Below are 20,378 nucleotides of genomic sequence, written 5' to 3' on the forward strand. Positions count from 1 at the left end.
GAAGGCCTGTGCTTCCACCCACTTAGAAAAATAACCAGTCATAAATAAAATAAATTTAGCTTTACCTGGGGCCGTTGGTAGAGGGCAGACTATTTCCATTCCCCATTTCATGAAAGGCCACAAGGATATGACTGAATGGAGTTGTTCTCTAGGCTGATGGATCATCAGTGCAAATCGGTGACACTTATCACATTTTTTGACAAATTCCTTAGTATCTTTTTCCATGTTGTCCTAGTAGTATCCCGCTCTGATAATTTTGCGGACCAAAGATTCGGCATCGAAATGGTTCCCATAAGTGCCTTCGTGGATTTCTCGTAGAACATAATCGGTGTCCCCTGGCCCCAAGCATACCGCCAATGTTCCATGGAATGTTCTTTGGTACAATGTTCCATCTTTATCTAATGCAAACCTAGCAGCCTTGGCTCCTAAGGCCCTCGATTCTTTGTGGTCCGATTGGAGTTTTCCATTATTCAAATAGTCGATAAGTTTTCTCCAGTCCCACATTAAACATGTTGAATTTATCTCGGCATGACCCTCTTCAACCATAGACTTCGATAGTTGGACGATAGTCCCCAGTATGATGTCATCTTCTTCAACCGAAGATCCTAGATTAGCGAATGCATCAGCCTCGCTATTTTGTTCTCGAGGTACGTGATCCAGAGTCCACTCCTTGAAGCGGTGCAAAGTTACCTGTATCTTATCTAGGTACCGCTGTATTCTATCCTCTCGAACATCGAAACTCTTACTTACCTGATTTACCACCAATAGAGAATCACACTTGGCCTTGATGACTTCTGCTCCCAAGCTTTTGGCTAGCTCGAGACCTGAAATCATAGCCTCATACTCGGCCTCATTGTTATATAATCTAGGAGTTTTGATAGATTGCCTAATGGTATCACCCATGGGTGGCTTCAAGATAGTTCCAAGTCCGGACCTCTTCATTTTTGAGGCACCGTCCATGAAAAGGGTCCATACCTTCGATGCCGTACCCGAACTCAATAGGAGTTCTTTCTCCACTTTGGGTACGAGGATTGGCATAAAATCGGCCGCAAAGTCAGCTAGGATTTGAGACTTGATGGTCGTTCGGGGTTGATATTCGATATCGTACCCGCTAATCTAGATGGTCCATTTGGCCAATCGGCCCGATAACTCGGGCTTATGAAAAACATTTTGAAGGGGGTACATGGTTAATACACATATAAGATGACATTCAAAATATGGTTTTAGCTTTCTAGATGCGCTTATCAATGCAAGTGTTAATTTTTCTAAGTGAGGGTACCTAGTTTCAACATCTCCTAGAGTTCGGCCGACGTAATAAACAAGAAATTGCGTACCTTGCTCTTCTCGAACTAGTACCCCACTTACTACTATCTCGGACACTGCCATGTATAGATAAAGTTTTTCATATACCTTCGAGGTGTGAAGCAAAGGCGGGCTCGACAGATATCGCTTTAATTTTTCTAAGGCTTGCTGACATTTTGAGGTCCATGTGAAATCATTTTTCTTTTTGAGCAAGGAAAAGAACCGGTGACTCCGATCTGATGACCTCGAAATGAATCGACCCAGAGCAGCTATTCGACTTGTTAACCTTTGCACGACCATCATACTATCCACGACCGTGATGTCTTTGATGGCCTTGATCTTATCGGGATTAATTTCAATGCCCCTATTCGACACCATGAAGCTGAGGAACTTACCCGAGCCGACTCCGAAGGCACATTTCTCCAGGTTGAGCTTTATGTTGTATTTTCTCAAGATTTTGAATGTTTCCTGCAAATGAGTCAAATGGTCCTCTGCGCGCAGGGACTTAACCAACATATCATCAATGTAAACTTTCATTGTTTTACCTATTTGTTCTTTGTTTACCTTGAAAATGGTAATTACAATTAGATTTGATTTTGTGGTTCTAAAAATACGTGATCTATTTTTATGATAGTTGTTAGGCAATTGATGCTAAGTGAAAGACTTGGAAACAAGATAAGAGCTTGAAAATAAGGTGATAACCAAACCGAATGGCTGATAGTCGGGGCCTCAAGCTTGCTTATTTGGGGCCTCGAGGTCAAGTCTGATGCCCTGCCGAGGGTAGTCGATGGATGACTAACAGTTATGATAAAATCAATGACGGCTCTTTATGGCCAATAATAAGCAGTAAATGAAGAACAATAAATAGAACACGATAAATATAAACAATAAATACAAGTAATGAGATCAAGAGAATATGTTAGAGAGCAGAGAGAATGTTCTTGTATATTCAATATTGAGCATCAGGTCCTTTTCAAAATGATAAGGATCCCCTTTATATATGAGGGAGAATCCCGATATATTACAAATGCACTTATTACCAATATACATGGTTGATACAACTAATTAATGTCACGGTACGGGCTTGAGCTAGCCAAATAGACTAGGTCAGCTTTTAATCATATGCCTTGGGAACTTCCCACTCTTTCACCATAATTATCGATTTGCATTGCCCCGAGGTTGGACGTCGGTAGCCTCTCGGGTGTGAATCTCGACCATAGCCTCAAGCTTTTGGAAACGTGCTGACGAAGCATCGTATGTCTGAAAATAGGACCGTCCAATTTTATCCTATACAAATAGTCCCTGCATTTCTTAGAGTGAAACGATAAGAAATGACTTCGATATCCATCTTTTCGAACTTCTCGTGATGATATCGTACTTATGATTTAAGCCTTTGTAATAACTAAGGCATCCCGTTGATTTACCTTTCCAGAATCATTTAATGTACCGCCGATTCATATTCTTCCAAAGCAATAATGTCCCTGCCGGTCTAGTTCCCAAAATGCATTGACTGCGACTGTCGGTACGTCTTTCAAAGACATTGATTGCGCCATCGGTTATACTGCCACCCTTCTTATAAATGGAAGCCTTCTTGAATCAATACCTCATTCAAATGTTCTTCAATCAGCCCTTTACCCCTTTCTTCTCTTCATCTTCATCCATTGTTATTTCCTATGTTTGGGGCCCGTGGCCTTAAGGTTACATGGCAGTGTACTCATCAGTTGCGCCATGGCCTCTTTCTAGAGCTTTCCCTTCCCGAGCTAGATTGTACCGATTTGTTGTTGTTGTTGGCTCGAGGTAATGAGAGAGAAATCTCAAATTACCTTCGCATTAAAGGATATATGGACCACGAAATTCTACTCATCTTCCCTAATTACATAGTGCGGCGCCTCGCTCCTTTTGCTTTCCATGGAGTGAGGTGGTGCCATCTACTAACTGTTGCATCCTGCACTAGTGCAATGTCTCAAGAAGTGGCTTCATAATAGTAGTACTGGAGAGACCCATACTCGCCAGATTTTTCACCCATCCACTTCTTCATCTTTTACTACTTCTTTTTTAGCCTTTTCTTGTTCTTCGTCATCATTTTATGCTTCTTCTTTAATCTTGAAGATACCGTTTGAAAGATAGAGAGGAGGCCCCGAGGGAACAGTTCTCAAAGACATTGCCCCCGTGGATGTACCCCGGAAAACGGATTAGGCTCATAGCTGTTATATACATTTTTTTCTTTAGCTTCTCCGTTTCTGTGTAAGGACCCTTTGTGGGCTTTTGTAATCATATGTAAGGACCCTTCGTGGGCTTTTGTAATCATGTGTTGATGAATACAAAGATGTTTCTTCAATTTGTCTATGATTTATGCTATATTTCCTTTTATCTGCGTTTATGAAGAATCTGAATGCATGACTCTACTGATCGGTACAAATACCGAGCTTGGGTATAAGTATTTCTCTGGCTATTGACTGATTAACACGATTCCCTGTGGAATCCTTTGTCGTTCCTTAGACCGAGACCAGATTGGATTGATAAAATCGGGTCGTCGGGACCACGACTTCGAATTGAATGAGAGTAGCGCTTCGAACTTTCGGAGAAAAACTTAGCCTTTCAGACCCCGTCGATAGTACTCAAAGGGGGGATAATTTTCCTAGGCTTCTATGACTAAAGTTAACCTTTAGGAATCAGCAGATAGTCCTCAGGCGACCTGAAAACTTGTCTTGAACTGAGATTAAAGATAGCCTCAAGGCGTTATAGATAGACCCCAGATGAGGGTATGTCGGGATTTATATAACCTCTAGGTTAAAGTAACCTAGAGATCGTTTAACTTGATCCGAAGGCAAAAGATATGCCTAAGCTTTATTGGTAGTTTTTGGGTGAAAATTGACTCTGTCTTAGACAGCTCGGGGGCCGGAGAATCGGGTAAATAGCCCGCGCTTGCTATAGCAGAAATCCTTGGGGTAGGGTACCACCTCGAGGTCGGTTTTTAGAGCTTGTCTTCTTTTTGACAGAGGTCCTCGAGATTGGGTACCATATCGAGTTTTGTAATGACATCAATGGCTTCTTAGAGCCATGACACCAATGGATTCTTAGATCCTATCTTCTACTTAATAGAGGTCCTCGAGATCGGGTACCATCTCGAGGCTTGTAATGGTGTCAATAGCTTCTTAGAGCCTATCTTATTCTTGACAGAGGCCCTCAAGATTGGGGTACCATCTCGAGGCTTGTAATGATGTCAATGGCTTCTTAGAGCATATCTTCTTCTTGATAGAGGTCCTCGAGATCCGGTACCATCTCGAGGCTTGTAATGATGCGAGGGTTTTTGATCCCCGAAATATCGTATGGCAGCATTAATTGCATGACATGGTTATGAAGCGACCAAGGCAATTCCGCTGGTACATCTTCCCAAAGCGAAAAATGGCTTAGTCAGCATTTTTAATTGGCCTTTGAGGCAGGCGGATAGTTGTCACTTTCTCCACACATAGGGTTGTATTCCTTCTTATGAGGATTCCGCTATTTCGAATAGTTATCCTCCTCTATAGAGTTTTTCTTTCCTATGTTAGGAACTTCACCATTTAAACTTTGAAGCCCTTGCTCAAATTCCCGCTCCACTTCCCTAGTTTTACCATAGTTATGGCTACTACACCAGGGTCCGCTCGGCAATGAGAGGGGAGTTCCGCCCTTGAAAGCTTTTTGAATCAAAATGCTCGGGGTCATTGGGGGTATGCCTCGATGTTTATTTCTTTAGTAGGAGACGAGCACCTTGAGTCAGTGAGGAAAGATTGTGGGTGGGGGAAAAAGGTAGTACTGCGGGCACCTACCCCGGAATAGAGCATCGTGGATCACGCTGAGGGGTTTTTGAACGTGTACACGTACCCCTTTATACTGGGCCCCCATGATATGGTTATGCTCGACTTCTGTCGAAATTACCAGGTTACCTTGGCACATGTTCACCCGTCATTTTGGAGGATAGTGTTGATGATTAGGTTCTTTGCGGAAGAAGCAGGGCTTGAATTCACTCTTAGTCATCTCATCAGGCTGTATCGGCCTTTTCACCATCGGGGTCTGCTGACCTTACGATGCTGATCCACCACACCTTTCATTGTTAATGATGAAGAAGATGGGTATCGGGGATGGATGAGCCGATTCGTCCGAGTACAAACTGTCGACATTATCCCTGTGGAGTTTCTACCATTTCCCGAGGAATGGAATTCTAGACGTGAGTGATATACTTATGCCTTTGTAGTTTTGCTTATGGAATAGGCTATATCCTTAAATGTGCCTTCCTTTCCCTTCTGCAGAAATTTCATAGATGCTGTGCGAGGTCCCCGACCTGAAGGATTGGGCTCGGAAGCTGGCGACTCACTCGACTTATAATGAGCGTAAGTGGCGAGCTTTGTCTAAGGGCAGATGGGAGGTCAAACACCACGGTACGTGCTATGTGATTTGCTCCTTTTTTGAAAGGTACTTTCTTTTTACGCGTACTAACCGCGTCATCATAGGCATCAGGGAGTCCTTTGAGGCAAGACTGTACCCTTTCGGAGATGGAGAAGGATCGCCAACTTCTGGGCTATCGAATGATAATAGTAAGCAAAAAGGGCCTTCGCAGGGCGACGATGCTTATAGCAGGACGAGTCCAGGCCAAGGGATCGGAGAGGATGTGTCAGCTGAGCCTACTTCACCCGAGATCTATGGCTTTAGAAAAACGGTTCCACCTCCATTTTCATCTTCTTTTATCGTCAAAGGCACCTTGAGGAATGAGGATTTTCTGCCATCAACTTCTTCTCCCATTGAAGGTACTTCGAGGGATGTTCAAAGCCAGGGGCTGCATAAACTGAGCGATCATGCCCAACCGGGAGCGGTTCTACCGGGGTAAATGGAGCCAGACTAGTAGATGTGCGCTCAACTTTCGAGAAAGCTCAACGACTCTATTCTGAGGTGAGTTTTGGTCGTTTGTGTTGATTTTATATTTTTTTAATTTTTACTCTCTTATCGAGTTTCTCTTTCATAGGATTTTAACAAGCTCAAGTCCGAGCTGCTCCGTCGTGAGACCAGGTTGCGAGAAGCCGTGGATGTAGAGAAATCCCTCAGGCTTCTCTTCGATGAACGGGAAGATGAGTCGGCATACTTGCGGTATGAGACGAGTCGAAGTTTGAACTACGAAAGCTACCTCGAGGAGCAGGTAATGTTTGTTTTGAGAGAGCGCGTGTCTCTTCTTCTACCTTCCGAGGCTAATGTCTAGCTTATTTTAGTTGTAGAAGAAGACAAGGGACCTGGAATGCCTTAGGAGCAAAGTTGGTCAAGTCAAGTCTGAACGTGACAAGATAAAGGCTCGGGTGGACACCCATATGTCGACTAAGAAAGACGTTTTGGCCAAGGCTTCCGCCCTCGAGGTGCAACTTTGCAATGCTTATGAAAATAGCTTGGTCCGAATGGACATGATTTCAAGGCTCGATTCTGAGCTCCTGAAGGTGAAGGCCGAAGTTGTGGATGTTCAGGCTGAAGCCGAAGTAATCCGAACTAAGGCTGATAAGAAGGTGGTTATCCACTTAAAGGACGCTGCCGACGCTCGTGCTGAGCTAAGGGGGGCTCTAGACCAGGAGAGTAGGAATAAAAAGTACGTGAGGTGTAAATCTCGGAGGGAAACCCTCGAGGAAATACATGCCAGGGGCTTCGACCTTTCGGAAGAGATAAAGCAGGAGGAGGTGGAAGAATATGGTGCTAAGCTCCTTCTGTTCGATGCCGAAGATGGCGAGAAGGAGGCCGACAGACAATAGTCCTCAAGGGGGACGTAGATTAGGCCCTTCCTTTCTTGTTTTGTGTATAGTGCTTTCAAAGAACTTCGTAAATGAAGCTTGTATTCTCTCACATACATGGATAAAAGGAAGCCTCACGGTTTTATTTTTCATGCATTTCCTTTTGCCTTGATATTTGTCGGTCATTAGCCCGATGAATTGGTCTTTGAGTTAAAAGGAATCCTTAGATTCATAGTATGGCCCTGGGCTCATTAGGCCTGGTCATCGGGGTTGCGATAGATGAAAATCCCTCCACGAACTGACGATAGTAGCTTGCCAATCCCAAGAAACTCTGAATCTCTATAGGTGATGCTGGTCTAGGCCAGTTCTTGACTGCCTCAATCTTCTTCAGATCAACCTAAATACCCTCTGCTGATACAATATGACCCAGAAATGCAACTGAACTCAAGCAGAACTCACACTTCGAGAACTTAGCATATAACTGATTATCCCTCAAGGTCTGAAGAACCACTCTAAGATGCTGTTCGTGCTCCTCCTGGCTCGGGAATATATTAAAATATCATCAATGAAGACTATCACGAACGAAACCAAATAAGGCCTGAACATCCGGTTCATCAAATACATAAAAGCTACTGGGGTATTTGTCAACCCGAATGACATAACCAAGAACTCATAATGCCCGTACCAAATGAGGAAAACTGTCTTAGGGACATCGGATGCCCTAATCCTCAATTGATGGTATCCAGATCTTAAGTCAAACTTTGAAAATACCTTGGCACCCTGAAGCTGATCAAACAAATCATCAATCCTCGGCAATGGATACTTATTCTTGATCGTAACCTTGTTCAACTGCCGGTAATCAATACACATCCTCATCGACACATCCTTCTTCTTAACAAAAAACACCGGCGCACCCCAAGGCGAAACATTGGGTCTAATAAAACCCTTCCCAAGCAAGTTTTGCAACTGTTCCTTCAACTCTTTCAACTCAGGCGAGGCCATACGATATGACAGGATAGAAATAGGCTAAGTGCCCGAAGCCAAATCAATGCAAAAATCAATATCCTTGTCGGGTGGCATACCCGGCAGGTCTGAAGGGAATATCTCAGGAAACTCATGAACGATGGGCACAAAATCAATAGATGAAACCTCACCACCAGAATTGCGAACATATGCCAAATAGGCCAAACACCCCTTTTTGACCATACGCTGAGCCTTCACATACGAGATGACACTGCGGGTAAAATGACCAGGAGTCCCTCTCCATTCTAAACGAGGCATACCCGGTAAAGCTAAGGTCATAGTCTTGGCATGACAGTCCAAGATAGCGTCGTAAGATGATAACTAGTCCATTCCCAATATAACATCGAAATCGACCATGTCTAAAAGCAACAAATCTACACGAGTCTCAAGAACCCTAATCACCACAACACAAGAACGATGGACTCGATCGACTACAGTAGAATCACCCACCGGTGTAGACACATAAATAGGAACACTCAATGAATCACTAGGCATGCTCAAATACGGTGCAAAATAAGATGACACATACGAGTATGTAGACCTTGGATCAAACAACACTGAAGCATCTCTATCACAAACGAGAATCGTACCTGTAATAACTGCATCTAAAAACTCATCCTCGGGCTTGGCTGGGAGAGCATAACATCGGGGCTGGGCCCCACCACCCTGAACTACATCTCTGGGATGGCCTGCAACTGGCTAGCCTCCACCTGTAGTGGCTTGAGATCCACCTCTAGCACGTATACCTCCACCTCTAGCACCTCTACCCCCACCTCTAACTGGTTGGGCGACCTATGGGACACCTGGTGCCTGAACCATAGCACGGGAACCCTGATGCAGAGAACTGCTCGAAGTTTGAGGTCAATACATAGCAATGTGCCTCGTGTCGCCATAAGTAAAACAAGCCCTCGACTACTGGGGCTGACGACCCTGGAAACTCTGAAGCGGTGGTGCACTGATAGGTTTTGGTGGTGCACTGTAGGACTGCTAATCAGAATACTGCATCTGAGGACCACGACTACCTGAAGCACCATGAGAAACCTGAAGTGCTGATTGGAAAGGCCTAGGGGGATGGACTCTACCATATAAATCTCTACCTCCAGATGAGGTACCATTGAATTTGCCTGAATGACAGGGCCTCTTATCCGACCCATGACCACCTCCCTATGATAGAACCATCTCCACTCTCCTGGCCACATTGGCCGCCTCCTGAAAAGTAATCTCACTCCCAGCCTCCCTATCCATCTGAAGACGAATCGGCTGAATAAGACCATCAATAAACCTCCTCACCCTCTCTCTCTCGGTAGGAAGGATGACAAGGGCATAGCGTGCCAAGTCGATGAATCTGGTCTCATATTGGGTAACAGTCATAGAACCCTGCTAGAGGCGCTCAAACTACCTCCGATAGGCCTCTCTTTGAGTGATGGGGAGAAACTTCTCCAGAAATAGCTGCGTAAACTGCTTCCAAGTCAAGGCTGGCGATCTGGCTGGTATAGCTAAGCAATAATCTCTCCACCAAGTCTTGGCGGATCCAGATAAGCGAAAAGTAGCAAAATCGACCCCATTGGTCTCAACTATCCCCATGTTACTAATAACCTCAAGGAAGCTATCTAGATAATCCTGGGGATCCTCAATAGATGCAGCGCTGAAAGTAGTAGTGAAAAGCTTGGTGAACCTATCCAACCTTCACAAAGCATCGGCAGACATAGATGCTCCATCACCGGTCTGAGCTACCACACCCGGATGAACTGCTCCAGCTGGCTAGACCGTTGGAGTCTGAATCTGGGGAGCTACCTGCTCCGGAGTACGAGTAGCAGGAGTCTAGGCTCCTCCTCTAGCTTGAGATATGGCCGGTGCTACAGGAAGCAAGCCTGCTCGGGTGACACTCTCCATGAGGCCCACTAAACGGACCAGAGCATCCTGAAGAACTGGGGTAGCAATAAACCGCTCTGGGACCTAAGCTGGGCCCATCGGAACTGTTGGGGCTGGAACCTCATCATCAAAGTCAACCTGAGGCTCCGCCACTGGTGCTGCTGCTCGGGGCTGAGCTCTGCCCCTACCTCGGCCTCTAGCACGGCCTTGGCCTCGGCCTCTGCCCCTCGTGGGAACTGCTGCTAGGGGATTGAGCTGCTGGTCAGTGAATGAGGAAGCGCGTGTTCTCGCCATCTGCGAAAGAACAGAGTGGAAATTCAATTAGAATTGGGAAAAAAACCGCACGACAACAAGGAACGAATGTGAAGTTTTTCCTAACCCTGTAGCCTCTAGGGGATAAATACAGACGTCTCCGTATCGATCCCTCAGACTCTACTGAGCTTGTCCGTGAATTGTGAGACCTATGTAACCTAGAGCTCTGATACCAACTTGTCATGACCCAGATTTCCCACCCTCGGGAGTCGTGAGGGCGCCTACTCGTAGAAGCTAGGCAAGCCATGAAATTTAGAAAATTCTTCACTCCTTTAGTTTAATCCTTTTAACAACTTGCATTACCAGGTGATAAACATGTAAATAATAGCGGAATATGAGATTAAGCGGAAGACTTAAACAAAATAAGCCAAAATAATACAGAAATCAATATATGCCTTTACCCAGAAACTGGTGTCACAACATTCACGGACTACATATGATTACTACATACAAACGTTTGAAAGAAGGAACGCTGTCTGTCTCGGATACAATGATAACAGAACAAAATAACTTATAGAAGAGACGTCGGGCCTGCGAACGCCTACAGGACTACCTTGGAATCTTGGTGGACTGAAGGATGGCTCCCAAGCTACTGTTTCTGACCCAATGCTTCTCCGGTATTTGCACATAAGTGCAGAGTGTAGCATCAACACAACCGACCCCATGTGCTGGTAAGTGCCTGGCCTAACCCCGATGAGGTAGTGACAAGGCTATGACCAGACTCCAGATAATCCTGTGCAGTTATATGATATACTACAGAAAGTAAAGCAGGAATAAACAAGTAAGTATGCGAGGGGGAAATATGCTTCGGGGAATAGCAGGTAAACCAAATATCAAGAGAACTATAAAGGAATAAAAATCCAACCACTAACAAGAATAAGGAAAACAAAGGCAGATTTCACTTTCTTTTCACGTCTTGTTCCAGACGTGCAACCCGATCCCATGTCCTGTATCTCGTGGCAGGCGTACTACCCGCTCCCATTTCATTATATCTTGTGGTAGGCATACCACCAGCTCCCATTTTATTATATCTTGTGGTAGGCATACCACCAGCTCCCATTTCATTATATCTTGTGGTAGGCATACCACCTGCTCCCATTTACAAGCCAACAATAATCACAAGGAATCCCGACAAGGGTACAAGAGCAATATAACAACTTTCCGGCAAGGGAACAATGATATTTCAACAACATCCCGGCAAGGGAACAATAATATCAAACAAACATCCCGGCAAGGGAACAATACTATCAAAACAAACATCCCAGCAAGGGATCATTAATATCAAACAAATAACCCGACAAGGGAACAAAGGTGATAATAACATATGAAGCGCAATAAACCACAACGGAGTCATAACAATTATAATACAAGACTCACGGGTATGCTTGGCACCAACGTATAAATACTCGTCACCATGCCTATACATCGTACTCCACAATTAACATGTAGCAAATAAGACACAACTCCTAATCCCTCAAGCTATGGTTAGACCAAACACTTACCTCGATGCCTCGAACACAACTCAAGTTTCAATTATAGCTTTACCCCTTGATTCCTCCGCCAATTCGCTCGTATCTAGCCACAAGTTATTTAATTACATCAATAAACGCTATATGAATCAATTTGAATGCATGAAAATGAGTTTTCCAAAGTTTTACTAAAAAGGTTAAAATTGCCCCCGGCCCCACGTGGTCAATACTCGAGGTTCGAACCAAAACCCGATTACCCATTCCCCCACGAGCTCAAATATGTAATTTGTTTTGAAATCGGACCTCAAATCGAGGTCCAAATTCCCAATTTTTTAGAAACCTAGGTTCTACCCAAAACACCCAATTTTTCCCATGAAAATCATTGATTTGAAGTTGAAATCATGATAAAAGATTTTAATGATTGAAGAAAACTAGTAAAAAGAATGACTTACAGTTGATTTGGAGAAGAAAGTTTGTTTGAAAAATCGCCTCTTATGTTTTTTGGGGTTTTTGAAAAATGCAAAATAACTGAAAATCTCGTCTATTTATGCCCCTCTTAGACCCCCTGTGCGGACCGCACAAAATGGACTGCGGCCGTACAGGCCTTCCTGAGGGTACTGTGGTCCAGTACCCTGTGCGGACCGTACGAAATGGACTGCGGCCGAACAGGCCTCCACCGCGAACCGCACGAAACCGACCGCGGACTACACTATCCCCCTTCCGCGGTCGCACATGTTTTTGTGCGGACCGCACTGGCGGGTTCAGAGACCTGCAACTTCTGGTTTTAAGTCTAAAACATCCCAAACCTACCCGAAACTCACCCGAGCCCTCGGAACTCCAAACCAAGTGCACACAAAACCTCAAAATCATCATACGGACTTATTCGTGTAATCAATTCACCAAAATAAACTCATGAACATCAATTTAAACCTCGAGATCAATGAAATTTCTCAAAACTTCTTTAAACATCAATTTTGCAATTTAAGTCCGAATCACGTCAAATGACATTCGTTTTTCACCAAATTCCACAGAAACGTCTTAAATCATATATAAGACCTGTATCGGGCGCTGGAACCAAAAATACGGGCCCGATACCATCATGTTCTAACCAAATTTCATTTAAAATTTCTTTAAACAATTTCCTTTAAAAATTTATTTCCCGGGCTTGGGACCTCGGAATTCGATTTCGGGCATACGCCCAAGTCCCATATTTTCCTATGGACCCTCCGGGACCGTCAAACAACAGGTCCGAGTTCGTTTACCCAAAATATTTACCAAAGTCAAATTTATTCATTTTACAATCAAAACTTATCATTTTTCACAGATTTTCACATTTAAGCTTTCCGGCTATGTGCCCGAACTGCGCATGCAAATCGAGGTGTTGCTAAGGGAGGGTTTTAAATCCTCGGAACGTAGAATTTTATTGCAACACAAGTTGTGACCCCGGATTAGTGATTTGATGGTTCCAATATGTTTTATGGTGATTTTGGACTTAAGCTTATATCTGGATTTGGATTTGGAGGTTCTTAGAGTGTTTTGGCTCTAATTGCCAAAAATGAAATGTTGAAGGTTTGGAAAGTTCATAGGTTTGACCAAAAGTTGACTTTGATGATATCGGGTTCGGATTTTCGTTCTAGGACTTGGAATACGTTTATTATATCATTTGGACTTGTGTGAAAAGTTTGGATATAATCCGGATTTGTTAGGCATGAATCAGACGCTTGGTTTGGAGTTTAGAAGCTTATAAATTTAAGAGACGTTTAATTTGTGGTTTGATCGTTGATTGGTAGATGTGATGTTATAGTATGTGTTTGGGGGATTTGGATAGGTCTGGGTAGTATTTACGGACTTGTTGCTGTGATTGGTCGCGTTCTTGGACGGCTCGGGTGGCTATATAGAATATCTCATCCATTATATGGAATATCTTTATTTTGATTGAAGAGAAAAATATGTTGCATCAAATTATTTCAGTTAGTTCGTTTTTCTCTTTCTTTATTTTGTTTTATTGTGATTTCTTATTTTGATTATTTGTAACAAAAAACTCTCTTTGTTATGTTACACCCATTTTTCTCGAAATGTTATGTCATTCCGCCTATCTATTTTTATTAATTTTTTTTAGTGTGTTTTAAATTTTGTGTTTTGTTGAAAACCTCGTTATAAGTACGAGGGAAATGAAAGTACTAGCAAAAAACGAAAAAATGCAATAATAACACTTTTAGAATGAATACAATAATCATTCATTGTGTTGCTTTTATTAAATGAACGCTTCAAAGTTAAAAAATAATTTTATTTGACACTTATTATATAACTGTGTTGTTAACCACATCATGGTAACAAAAACATGATTATACTATTTTTATTCTCAACAACATGAGACGCATAGATACGGAAACTCTGCCTGACAATTGCAACATTTGAATTTCTTACATAATCCAAAGCAACCTGAAATTGCCAAAACAAATATTCTTCATTTATCAAATTATTCAAAATTATATCATAAAGACTCCTCATATAATAGAAGAAAGCATGATGAGCCAATTCGAATCAATGAGAGAGTATATATTTGAAAACCAAAATTTTGTTTTAGAAATAATTATACTTAGAAGCTTTCAATCATTTAACGTAAAAATATCTTTTAAAAACAATCAGGAAATTCAGACATCCAAATATTGAATTTAAACATCCCAAATGTGATTTTGAATAGTTAGATATATTTAAAAGTATAAGTTTAGTTATACATAGCCACTTCGAGTTGAAAATATATTTTCTATTAATATGAGGATAAAAATAATCAAAAAAATCCTTAAGACTAAGTTACCTGAAACAGACACACGAGTGCTACGACTTGCAACAGACAATTTTAATGACATTATCGGTGATGTTGCTTCCGGTGCAGATGATGGCTCTGGTGCAGGTAATGGTTCTAGTGTTGCTAGAGTTAATGGAGAAAAAAGAACAAAGATGACAATAATATTGTATCCCATAGAATTAGTTGATTTTGCCATCTTAAACAACTATTTTTTATCTTGCTTGTATGTACTTTTTTCTCTATAGAAGTGCTTATAACTGTTTCATAGCTTTTCTTTTTATAATAGAGATATGATATGATTTTGAAGTTAGTAGTATTTATTTTTTAGTAAGTAGTTACATCCATTATTAATATGAAGCATAGGAGATTCAATCAAATTATAAAAGTAATATGTAGACACATGTAATTATTTTAAGATTCTTTAAAATTGTAAATATAATTATTAACTAGATAGAGGTATGAATCAAATACTATATTTATATCAAAATAGTTATATTTTATCTTTTCTTTTTGGAATTTGTTTGACTTTTTTCATTTATTCCTTATGTAGTTACTAAAAGGTTTTTGGTAATTGAATAATGCTTTTGACTAAGATTTGACTTTTCTTGGTTTTTCCTCTAGTTTGAAAAGTACCGTCTAATGTAAACCCAAAATTAGTATATAATATTTCGGGTGCCACTGGTAGGGTGGGGCGCTACCTGTGGCGCTAGTTCCAGAACCTCAATAGTCCCAGTGCAGGGATAGCACCGTACGCTACCCGGGGCGCCGGCAATGGGAAATCGTTTCTATTTCACCCGGAAAAAGGGCATAACACTCCTATACGATGTCCTAATTAACCGATTATTTTTGCTATGGCTCTGTAATTTCTATATGGATATAATGCTTTAATCAAAACTTAATTTGGAGGTCATTTGCTTAATATGATACCACTTATGCTTGATAAACGACGTGTTAGCCCCGAATACTGCTATCACACTTTAAAATCTTAAATCATTTGGATTTTTTTTGACGGGGCCTTACAAATTCAAAGTAAATTGGGAGAAATGCTCAGCTACATTTGACATAATTTTCATCACATATATGGATGTAACTTGTGATGACCTTTTCAAACTTTTGTTCCGCAACTCGCTTAACTTCAAAACATAACACATGACTATCGTACAAGTAAATTAACTCATAACATAACCTTCTTATCATGTTAACTACCCTAGTCTCACCCCAAAAGTACACGTTATAACATTCCTAACTTATTGACTTTCGATGAAACTTCGTTTCTTTAATTTGTGTAGCTTCTAAGACTTCAAACCCTATTGGTACTTGTTATCCATGATCTTTAATTTTTTTAACACCTAGAGTAACATTAAAATTTGCTTTAAGTACTTTCAAAAATGTTCTCATTTTTGAGCTTACATCAATCGACTTACAATATACTTTTACGTACAAAAATATGTGGTGTATTCCCGTAGCGCTGAGGAGCTCAAGCAACATTTGAGGATAGTGCTTCAAACTTTGATGGAGAAGAAGTTGTATGCTAAGTTATCCGAGTGTAAATTTTGGTTTCACATGGTAGTATTCTTAGGTCATGTAGTATCTAGTAATAGGATCAAGGTGGACCAGAGAAAGATTGATGTAGTTCAGAGTTAGCCAAAAATTTCTACCACTACGGAGATTAGGAGCTTTTTGGGTTTGGCTGTGTACTACCATCGATTCATAAATGAATTTTCATCTCTTGCAGCACCATTGATGAAGTTCACTCATAAGCACGCTCTATTCAGATAATCAGATAAGTGCGAATAGAGTTTTTAGTAGCTCAACATTGCTTTGACTATGGCCCTAGTTTTGTTTTTCCTTTAGGATTGGGATCGTATATGATTTATTGTGATGATTTAAGGGTTGGAATTCAGTGTGTGTTGATGTAGGACGGCAGGGTGATTGCCTATGCGTTGCCTAGTTGAAACCCCATAAAAAGAAATATCCAATGCATAATTTGGAGTTAGCATCTATTGTAAACGCGCTCAAAATTTGGAGGTATTACTTATATGGGGTGTCTTGTGAGGTCTATATGAATCATTAGAGTCTCAATGTAACTGTCACGACCCAACTTTTCTTCCTTTTGGGTATCGTGATGGCACCTACTCTTAGCGACTACGTAAGCCTAACTCATACAGAAATACCACAATAATAAATGGAATTTAATAGTCTTAAAGCACCAATCTCTACAAAATTTATAATTTCCAAAACACGGTAGTACAAGTCATAAGCTCTACAGAGTTTCGCTACAACTTCTAAACACAATGGTATGGAAATAAGTACAATAGTGTGAATATAAAATAGGAAGGTGACTCAGAAGCCTGTGAATGCAGCAACAGGGTTAACATGAGTTTCCTCGGCAAGAATCCGCACAGCTACTAGCGAACAATACCTGGATCTGCACAATTCTTTTTGCAGAAGTGTAGTATAAGCATACCACAATGGTTCCCAGTAAGTATCAAGACTAACATAACATGATATTTATATAGATACCACACGATACGACTAACAATACAGTAATTATAATAAGGAAATAAAACAACAAGTACTCAGCGGAACACCACAAGGAAAACACGGAAAGGTAAGCGAGAATACAAACCAAATCCGAAATCACAAATACAGTAAAGGCAAGTCATAACTCAACAACTCCGACAGTTTTCACCTTATGTCTTAACCAACAAGCGTCAATCAAATAATCAAACCTTTCTAGTGATAAAAAAGTTTCAAAATATACTTCTTTGAAATAAATATTCTTTTCAGAAGAGTTCTTTCAAAATAAATGCTTTTCGAATATAATATTTTCAAACAAATATTCATCGAATATAAGTCACCTTGTGAAATTTCAAAATAGTTAATTAAAAATAAGTACCTTCGAATATAATCTTTCAAATAGATAACCTTCAAATATAACTCACCATCATACAATACGGGTCTCAATACCTGAACCCGAATACTTGGCATCCTATTCCCTCATTACACCTCCTATTCATACTGACAACTCACATTCCCAAAAGAGTCAATCTCACATGGAAGGCAAATAAACAAGAGTGTGCGTCTATACTCAGAAATCTCAAGGTGTGTGACGACCCGGCCAGTCGTCTCATGAGTTACCGCTCCATTTTCTCCATTTCTACTTTTTCATGCTTTGTTTGTCCATGTTACATGGTATCGGGTTGTTTGGATCGAATCCGGAATGATTTTGGTATGGTTTAAGACACTTAGTCTCTTTTGAGGAAGCCTAATTAGAAAAGTCAATTGGATGTTGACTTATGTTTTAGAGGGTTCGTATGTGAGTTCTGATGGTTCGAATAACTTCGGTAGGTGATTTGGAACTTAGGAGCATGATCGGAATGAGTTTTGGAGGTTCGGAGTAGATTTAGGCTTGAATTGGAGAAGTTGATATTTTGGCGATTTCCAATTGGTAGGCAAAATTTTGATATAGGGGTCGGAATGGAATTCTGTGAGTTGAAGTAGTTCTGTTGTGTCATTTGGGATATGTGTGCAAAATTTCAGATCATTCAGACATGGTTTGGTTGGATTTTTTATCAAAAGCGTAATTTAGAAGATTTTGGAATTCTGAGGCTTGAATCCAATACGAATTTGGTGTTTCGATGTTGTTTTGAGCGTTCCGAAGGTTGAAACAAGTTTGAATGAGGTTATGGGATATGTTTCCATATTTGGTTGAGGTCCTAGGGGCCTCAGGTGAGTTTCGGGTGGTCATCAGACCATTTCATGAAGTTTGGAATTGCAGAAATCTGCTACTCAGTGTTGGAGACAAATGCCCTTCGCATTTGCGAGAGGGTAGCCGCGATCGCGAAGGGCTAGCTGGAGAAGGCTGAGACTTTGGCCTTCACGTTCGCGAGGGAGTCTCCGCGTTCGCGAAGGGCTGGGAAGTGATTCATCGCGTTCGTGAGGTAAGCTCCACGTTCACATAGAGGAAATTGGCCAGCTGGATTTCGAGGTCGAGTTGTTCATCGCGTTCGCGAGAGAGGGAGTGCGTTCGTGAGGAGTAAGTCTGAGGAACCATCGCGTTCGCGATGGGCATGTTAGATTCACGTAAGAGGATTTTTGGTCAAAGTCATTTTGTGATTCGCGAACGCAAGGCTTTGACCGCGTTCGCGAAGAAGGATTTCAGGCCTGGGCAGAATGTTGAAATACTCATCTTGTCTGTGATTTTGGGGTTTATTTCCTCCATTGTTGGTCGTTTTAGAGCTTTTAGAAGGGGTTTGAAGAAGGATTCAAAGGGAATCCCTTGGAGGTAAGATTCTTGGACTTAAAACTCGATTCTAATGTGAATTCCACCTAAATAATCATGGAAATTAAGCCAAAAATTGAAGAACTAGGTCTTGGAAATTTAGACATTTGATTGACGATTTGAAGGACTATTTGAGGTTGGATTTCAGAACTTTTGATATTTAGGAACTCATGGGGAGATAAGAAATCTATTGATGTAAAAATTATCGAATTTTGAGATGTGGGCCCGGGGTCGAGTTTTGGTAATTTCGGGATATGTGTAATATTTTGATTATTTTTGCTTGGGCTTCATTACCTTAGCATATTTTGATGTCTTTGTTCTGATTTTGAATAGATTCGACGTGAGTGGAGGTCGATTTGAGGGGCAAAGGCGTTGTAAGCTAGAGATATTACCGGTTCGAGGTGAGTAATGATTGTAAATGATGTTCTGAGGGTATGAAACCCCGGATTTCACATCGTAGTGCTATATTGAGGTGTCTCACACGCTTGATGATGAGCGTGGGGTCGTGCACTATTGGGGATTATGACTCGGTCATGATATATTTTACTATTTCGTACTCAGCCATGTTTACTATGTTTTAAATACGTAAATGAACTTTTATATGATAATTGGCTGAGAATCATTGTTTTACTGTTGCCCGAGGGGCTTGTGAGGATTTTGACTGAGCAAGGCCGAGGGCCTATGTTATGAGGAAACATTTGATACTGATTATGAGGCCGAGGGTCTAAGATATGTACGCCACGAGGTGACTTGATTGATATGAGGACGAGGGCCTAGTGATGATGCCACGAGGTGGCTTGATATTGCGCTTGGGCCGTAAGGGGCCCATCAGGAGTCTGTACACCCCCAGTGGGCGCGAGTACCCATTGTGATGTGAGATTGAGCACAAGGGGCTGGTATTGTTCTATGTGATTGCCTGAGGGGCTGGTATTGTTATGAGATGTAGCCTGAGGGGTGGATTTGTTGATACTGTGCCCGAGGGGCGAACCTTTATGTGTTTATTTTTCATAATTGACTATCAATTACTTGCTTAATTGTTGAAAAAGGCTTTTCATGAAGTTAAATTGAGTTAAAGGATTTTTATCTATCTTTCACTGGTTTACTGTTTTTAATGGTTTTATTGCTTCATTGTAGCATGCTTTGTGCCTTACGTGATTTCCTGATTTCAGTCTTTATTTATGATTATTGCTCACTAAGTTGGAGTACTCACTTTATTCCCTGCACCCTGTGTGCAGATTCAGGTGTATCTAGTCCCGCTCCCGAGTGCAGATCATTCTGGCTCAGGTGGATCCGAGGAGTCTCTAGGTAGCTGTTGGCGTTCGCAGCCCGAAGCTCTTCCCTATCTTATTTCTTTATGTTCTTAGTTTCTGTATTAAACTTTGTAGTTTGATTTGGAGTATTTCGGATTGTTTAGATGTTCATGACTAGTGACACTCCGGTATCTGGCTGTGTTTGGGCTGTATTCCGCATATTATACTATCATTTGCTTAAAATTTGGTTTATTTATTCATGTGTAGACTGTTTCTAAATGCTTAATTGTTATAATTGGATAATGGGAAGTG

The 20,378-nt window shown here is 41.4% G+C and overlaps 1 protein-coding gene across 1 annotated transcript; it reads right to left on the reverse strand.

Annotated features, from left to right (window-relative positions):
- Nucleotides 1-231: 231 nt before the first annotated feature.
- Nucleotides 232-942, reverse strand: LOC138887266 (uncharacterized). The gene has a single exon (XM_070168992.1). The coding sequence runs from the start codon at nt 940-942 to the stop codon at nt 232-234; it is 711 nt and encodes a 236-aa protein (XP_070025093.1).
- Between the last annotated feature and the right edge of the window lie 19,436 nt (nt 943-20,378).

This window comes from Nicotiana sylvestris, chromosome 3 (assembly GCF_000393655.2).
Source record: "Nicotiana sylvestris chromosome 3, ASM39365v2, whole genome shotgun sequence".
NCBI classification, from domain to species: Eukaryota; Viridiplantae; Streptophyta; class Magnoliopsida; order Solanales; family Solanaceae; genus Nicotiana; species Nicotiana sylvestris.